General features: G+C 42.3%; 1 protein-coding gene across 4 annotated transcripts in view; it reads right to left on the bottom strand.

Annotated features, from left to right (window-relative positions):
* Window positions 1-1,000: 1,000 nt before the first annotated feature.
* Elovl6 (ELOVL fatty acid elongase 6) overlaps window positions 1,001-7,317 on the bottom strand; it is a 149,511-nt gene continuing 143,194 nt past the window's right edge. For all 4 annotated transcript variants that reach the window (XM_045142876.1, XM_045142877.1, XM_045142875.1 and 1 more), the window contains one exon: window positions 1,001-6,376. In XM_045142876.1, the coding sequence (XP_044998811.1) occupies window positions 5,946-6,376 (431 nt within the window). In that variant the 3' untranslated portion in view covers window positions 1,001-5,945. The remainder of the gene's footprint in view (window positions 6,377-7,317) is intronic.

The raw sequence follows: 7,317 nt of genomic DNA, 5'->3' as shown, positions 1-7,317 counted from the left end.
GACACACGCGGCTGCATTGGGTGGCTGTGTCTCCTGAGGGTCAGAAGTCCTTTATGGTGAAACATCCTTGAAGCTGACGTTTCGTCATTCCCACCGTATCAGAAACTAAGGCACCAGAGAGTTTTCCTACAGGTGTGCTCTACTGAAGGGTCTGCGTCCTCAAAAGACCCTAATGTCATTTGTCGTATCACATGGACTATGGTTTTGATGCCCTTTGTGGCATTTCCTGGAGGATGAAGAAAGATCTGGCCCATCATAACTTGGGAGGGAAAAAGGGCCATCCTTAGCCCATGAGTATGAACTCACCTCAAATTCAATGAAAACAGACTGCAATAAAGACCCCACAGCGCTCCTCTTGCATGTTTCACTGTGGATCTATGCTTTGCTTGCTAAATAAACTTCTGTCTGAACGGTGTCTCTCAAATGAGGTTTTAACTTGGAGAAGACAGATGTTCAGGATTTACCATCTTCTCAGATTGCTGGCCTTTTGACTAAAGAGCAGTTTTAAAGATTCCGGTCTCTGCTCACTGGCAGCTGAAATGACATGAAGCACTGCTTCTTGCCAGTATACCTGAAATATAGCGTTGGCCACCATCTCTGGGCTCTTCCAGAGAACACAAAGGCAGTTTCACACATTTGCTGGTGTCCCATGAGTACATGGCTTTCTGGAGAATTTTGGTTAGTCCTCCCTGTCCTTAGTGTCCCCTTGGAACTGCTCAGAACAAGCAATTTTAAAAAAAATATAGAAAACAGGGGATTGGAGAGATGGCTCAGTGGCTAAGGTGCTTGCCCTGAAAAGCCTAAGGACCTGGGTTCAATTCCCCAGTTATCCACATAAACCCAGGTGCACAAGGTGGTGCATGTGTCTGGAGTTTGTTCGCAGTGGCTAGAGGCCCTGGTGTGCCTATTCTCTTTCTATCTGCCTCTTTTTCTTTCTCTCTGAAATAAATAAATAAATAAATAAATAAATAAATAAATAAATAAAATAACTCAGAAACAGTTTGGTCTTAAATCAAAAGTTATGATGACTTTATTTTTAATCTTAATACACCAAAAATATTTTTTAATGTTGTGAAATAAGCACTTGAAAATAACAATTCCAACACTACTGTGATTTGCTCTGTGAGGCTTGGACGAGTGAGGTTCCCCTGAATATAGGCTCAGGGGCCTCAAAGAAGCTGAATGTTCCAGTTGTCTTTCAAGTAGCAGTGAGCACCTTCCTGCATCACGAGCCCCAGCTTGGTGCTTGTCTGAAACAACATAATCACATAACTGGAAAGCACTATCAGGCTATTTCTTGAATTTTGTCCATTAGGAGAAAGAGTCCCAGGTGTCACTAAGCAGTAACAAAATAACAGCAGGTACATGCCAACATGAGTCAGGCCCTTTCAGTTGTGCCCTAAATGGTTTGTAGATGTGGTTTGACCCTGGTTTGCAGGGCCAGTTACCTTAAGTCTGCCAGGTACTTCAGTAGGACTCATTGACAATGAGTGGTGGGTAAGTGTGGATGGCCAGTGAATGGTGACTCTTGCATTTAAAGTACTGTTACCAAGACCTTCCCAAACCCACCTCAAATGTGCTCCTGCTGTCCTTCTTTCTGTCCTGCCAGAGCAACCTGTGTCACTTTCTTTAAAAAGCCTATGTGGGAGGAAGGGACGCTCGGCTGTGCACAGTGAATGTTCAGTGTCTGAGGATCTGGAAAGTGACTGGATGATCAACCAGTTTCTGAGTGCTGGTCAATGCCCTGTGTAGCTGTGCTTAACTAGCCTTTTCGGCTCTGGGTTCTGCCACATGGCTCACACATCTCTAATTGGAGCCTGTCACAGGCACCGAGGACAACTGCACTTACGCTGTGTGTCGAACACCATCAGGTGCCAGCAGAGGATGTGGGCTCATTGGCCACCTGGGACCTAGTGATTCATACTGACTATCAAAATAGGGCATTGTTGCTTATTCTGCTGTAATTTTAATGTGCACATGTGACAAGAGCAAATGCTGTATATTCTTACTAACATCCCTTTTTAATGGCAAGGACTTTGAGGCACAAGGATTTGGAGTTGTATATAAAAACAGCGACAGAAGAATATGGAACACGATGATTCACAGAATGGAAACAGGCACTGCTATTGTACCAAAGACACAGCAAAACATTTATGACTGAAACAAAAATATGGGGGAAAAAAGGACACATCTGACTACTGAAAAGCACTGGGCTTTCCATCCTGACATTCTCACCCAATGTTCCCTTTTAGGACTGCAATCTTTTCAGGGAAATGTGTCTAAGAGAGATGGAGATGGACTATGCACATACAACTCAAAGCTCTGAACGCTGAGAGGTGAAGTCTCGTTAGTTTTCTCCATTGCCCTAGCGGCTCTCTCAAATCAACGTTGAAAGAAGCATTATATGTAAACTGAGAAAAGCCCTCAGAAAGTACTGGAGCTGACTCAGGTGTGTGAATCTCTAAGAACCTGTTCTATCAGAGTAAGATAGTAACTCGAGCATCCTGACTTTCCCCAGGCAAACAGCAATTTGGGAATACGACCAGGCTTCTGGAACATTCCACTCCAGTGTAATTGACTCTGAATGATTTGTCACTCTGATGTGACAGGCTTTATAGCTTATCATGAAAATTCATCTGATTAAAAAAAAAACAAAAACAAACAAACCAATAACCCTGTGTGTCTCCTTCCTAGAAATGTTCTAGGTTCCTATAGTTTTTCATTCAGTTCTACTAAAATCCACTCGCATGAAGTCTCGAAGTCAAGATGTTAGTCACTGGACTAACCAGTCTCTTTAATTAAGCCTGGAGTTGTAATGAGGACATAACTTGCTTTCTTCTCAAACAATAAATATGTATTTTCCCTTTACAGTCTTTAATTTTTGTAGTGCAGTATGATTAGAAAAAGTGGAATAAATTACTTAGACTAATAATCATAATCTGTGATTTTAATTCAGTACTTTGGCCTGGAATTGGCTATAAATACAATAAATAAATAATAGTTGTTCTCTTATTAGCAACACTAGAAGGCCAACATAAAATCTCTTGCTATATGAACGGAGTGTTTCTCACTAGAATGTCATTGCGAACTCGGTATTTGAGTTGACGCTCACACTTGGTGTATGAAATTACACACATATATATGAAATCAAGGATTTATTTTTATTCAATCCAGGAATGATTTTTTTTCACCATGCTGGGATTGGAATGCAATGGAAATCTTTAATAGGAAGGTAATCTATTTGCAGCATAAGTGGGGCAGCTACAAAAACTTGCTTGCCCAAGTTGTTTCTGGAATGTTAACTGATAGCAGTGTTACCTATGTGGCAGTCAATTCTCTAGTGGGTTTCAGATGTGTCATGGGCCAGGGGTCTAGCCTCATATCTTGATATAATGAAAGCAGTTAAGCTGAGATGTTAAAAACAGTGTACTGAACCTGCAATACCAGATTTGTTTTTAAAAATGTGTGGCTTTTTTTCCTCCTGTGATTTAGCATTTGGAAATGCCTTTAGATATATTTAGCTAGTTTAAAAACTATTAGATATTCAACCTGCAAACAAAAATTCTCAGTTATTTTACAAGTGAACACAGCATGAAGCTAACATCAAGGTTAAAGTGCGTTGGAAGCCTTGCTTAGTCTTTTTAAGGTTTATGTGTTTTGGTTTCATATTATAACCTGTGTCCTATGAGCAATTGCTGAATTAACTTGAATCAGCCAGTGAGCTTCTGATTGGTCTTTTGATTAAACTCAAGTCAACTGATATGTGGTCTTTCCCTCATTTTAATTATTCTGTTTACTCTCTGCTGTAAGGCGGGAGGAAGGCTTACTGCACAGTATTGGATGCTTGCTGAGCTCCAAAGAACACGAGTATCCTAAGAAACTCTCAGCTGCTGTAGCAGACCTTTCTTCTCAGCTCGTGCCAACTTTTACCCTAATAACAACACATTCCTCCATTAACCGTGTCTCATCTATCAACCAACTTGAAGACACCACCGACTGTTAATCTACCACAGATGTCAACAGCTTCCATCCCCAGCATGCTCTCTCTCACCTGATTGGTCCGTTGTTCAAGCCATTCACACAGAATGGAATAAAACTTTATTTTTCTGAAGTTCCACACATAAACAAGATGCTGAAAAAGCCCTTGCCATCTCCCACAGAGAAGCAGAGCAGCTCTGTTTCATGAATGACAGCACAATTAAAGCTAAAATAATATAAAAATAATTTGAAGGTCCCTTTTACTGTACACTCTCAAATAAAGCAAAAAGATAAACAACAGTTTCTGCTAGCCAGAAATTATGTTCCTATTATTTTGGGCATTGCAGTTCAGTGTACCCACACCTGTGTGCATGTGTGTGGTTATGCGTGTAGAATCTATGTAGAGTAGAAGTCTATAATTTTTCATCTAGTTTCCTAATCATTAAGCTACTTAACCAATTAGAATGCTACTGTATCACACTGAACAACTTTACATAATTGCTTCTTTGAAATACTAGGAACATTGACACATTTATTTGGCTTGTAGAGGACTGAAATAGTACAGATAATAATATCTAGCTTTTTTCTTTTAAAGAATATGGCTCTTAATAATTGATTTTCTGAGTTCCAGAGTGAAAAGTCCCTTTAAAAAAAAACTCTGAAGCTGACTTGAAGCAGAAAGGATGTGTTCTGATTTGGCCAAATGTATGATGGGTATTTAATATCACTTAAAACTTAGGATCAATTTATGGGGGCAAGGAAGCCCTTTGTTGTAAACGATTTTCAGCCAAGCCTGTATTGAAGTGTTTGTTGCAGTATCTCCACTTGGCCAGCAGAGGGCACTTTACACGCCTCTGCATTGCTCAGGGCGCGAATGCAGATGAGGCAGAGAAACACAGTGTTCATCCCAAATCAGGCAGTCACAAAAATATAGAAAACATGGACTGTCCCACAGGGCTTCCTTTGGAAAGTCAGGGGTATGTGTGAAGTCAAAGGGGGAGGGACATATATGTTGTCTGTCAACTGGTCTCTTACTATCTTTCCAGCTCCAGAGGCCTCCAGTCTTCACGTTCCTGGTTGAGATTTAATCTTTCCAATTCTAAGTTACTCTTCTAAAGACGGAGGCATCTGAACAAAGGATAGCGCTTCCTGACCCATGGCAGGGTGGGAAGTAACCGGTCAACCCTCAGCAACTCCACAGTTAACTACCGGCTCTCAGGGAGCCACCTTTTCAGGACTTGGCCTGCTCTGTTTCCACCTACCCGAAATAACCTTGGAAAAGTATTGAGCCCTGAATAGTTCTGTAGCCCTAATCTATGCAGCAAAGGCAAAACAATAACCGTCTTAAATTTTAGATGAAATAATTAAAAATAAAACCATTAACACATCTTTTCTTTATGGGGCTGCGACAGCTAACGTTTCTTTAAAAGGCTTTGATTTTTGTAAAAGCATTCTTGTTCTAGACATAAACCCTGTTGTCTCTTCCATTTTGATCATGTCTACTGGCTCCAGTTTCATGTCAAAAAAGATTAGAAAGCATTTTGTCTAGGTCTATGTGTTCGCACAATTTTTAAAGTGAAATTCTTCATCCTTAGAGAAATATAACACTTAGTAAAGACATTTTGCTTTTCATATAGCGTTAATAGCCTACTCTGGCTTTCCACTGGTTTCTGTCTCCCTTCTGTTCGTGTTTGTCCTAGAGTAGAAGGTAAGAGGGAAGGTGCCCCTCCCCCACCCAGCAGCACTGCCTTGGGATGCGCTCAGTGAGTCCTCACCCAAAAGGGTCATAAACTTACTGGGTTCAGTCAACCTAATGATCATCCCTAAGCTGCCTCGGGTTTTGTGTCTGCTCGTGTGTTTTGTTTTGTTTTGTTTAGCTGCACCATATATGATTCCTTGTGCCATTTTCTTTTGTCTGTTATTTTTCTTGATGACCCTGAGCTATGGCTTCCTCCTCGGTTCGGACACTATTCGGCCTTCGTTGTTTTCCTCATCTTGCCGATGTAGGCCTCGAAGAAGAAATGGCAGAAGAGCACAAGGTAGCTCAGGTACATGAGCGAGGACCAGAAGATGTTGTGAACGTGGGAGCGACACTGGTCACGGTCATGCTGCATCCAGTGGAAGACCAGGTAGTTCACGACACAGCCCATCAGCATCTGAGAGATCTGCGACAGGGTGATGAACATGGCAAACTTCCGGGAGACGCGGAACCCCGCAGCCCGCAAGGCATAGTAAGAGTACATCACAGCGTGCACGCCGTAGTTCATAGTCATGAACCAGCCACCCCCGGCCACCATGTCTTTGTAGGAGTACCAGGAGTACAGAAGCACAGTGATGTGATGGTACCAGTGCAGGAAGATCAGCTTCTGCTTCCTCAGAATGATGAATATTGTATCTCCTGGAAGACAAGAGGAGAAAGGAGACACGTAAGGACAAGGGACTGCCTTCAAAATTGACGTGAGGGCAGGCATCTTAAGCGAGCAGTGCATGTTACTTCCAAGGTATTTGACACAGCATCTTAGTAACTTGCGTTTTGAAGACACTGGCAACCAGGCTGCCTAGTTGGCAATTCAAGCCACGTGACTCGCCTTAGACCAGTGACTAGTTAGGAGAAAACAGACTAGATGCAAATGCCAGAGGCCAGTGAAATAGTCTTCAGTCTCTCGAGTGGCAAAATCATAATTTTCCTTTGGTACACGTGAAAAAGTATCCACTAGACACACATCTTGTAAGCTTTCTATAAGATGTGAAGCCCTTGTATGAGGCAATAAGGCAAGTTCAAATTCAGGGCTAAGTTAGGAGTTCAGTGGTGCATGTACAAGTGCCTGAATTTGATCTCCTGGTAAATTGAAGCAATTAACAAGAGTCAGGGCTGGGAAGGTGGCTCAGTGGTTAAACGTGCCCACCCCCAAAACCTTCTCCCCGTGGTCTAGATCCCAAGCCACCCACATAAAGCTGGTCACAAAGTGGGCAGGTGTCTGCTGTTCCAATGCACCTAAGGTGATGAGAGGTGACAGGAGAATCACAAAGCTCATGGGCCAGCTAGAACCGCTTTCCCAACAACAAAACAACAAGACAGACCCTGTCTCTGGCAAGGTGGAAAATGAGGACCAACGCCCCAAGATTGCTCTCTGACCCCCACACGTGCACTCTGGTACCCACATGCCCCCCACCACACACTAAAAATTACAAGAGACAGAGACAAAAATGGAGAACAGGGGAAACAAAACACATCTGCACACATTTGCTGATATGAGTGAAGGTAATATTATCAAGTGAGTGAAACATGAAAATAAGAATTCACTTTATTGGGCTGGAGAGATGGCTTAGCGGCTAAGG

This window comes from Jaculus jaculus, chromosome 2, assembly GCF_020740685.1.
Source record: "Jaculus jaculus isolate mJacJac1 chromosome 2, mJacJac1.mat.Y.cur, whole genome shotgun sequence".
Classification (NCBI taxonomy): Eukaryota; Metazoa; Chordata; class Mammalia; order Rodentia; family Dipodidae; genus Jaculus; species Jaculus jaculus.
Note: the sequence above shows the minus strand (reverse complement) of the source record. Positions and strands in the feature narration are given on the sequence as shown.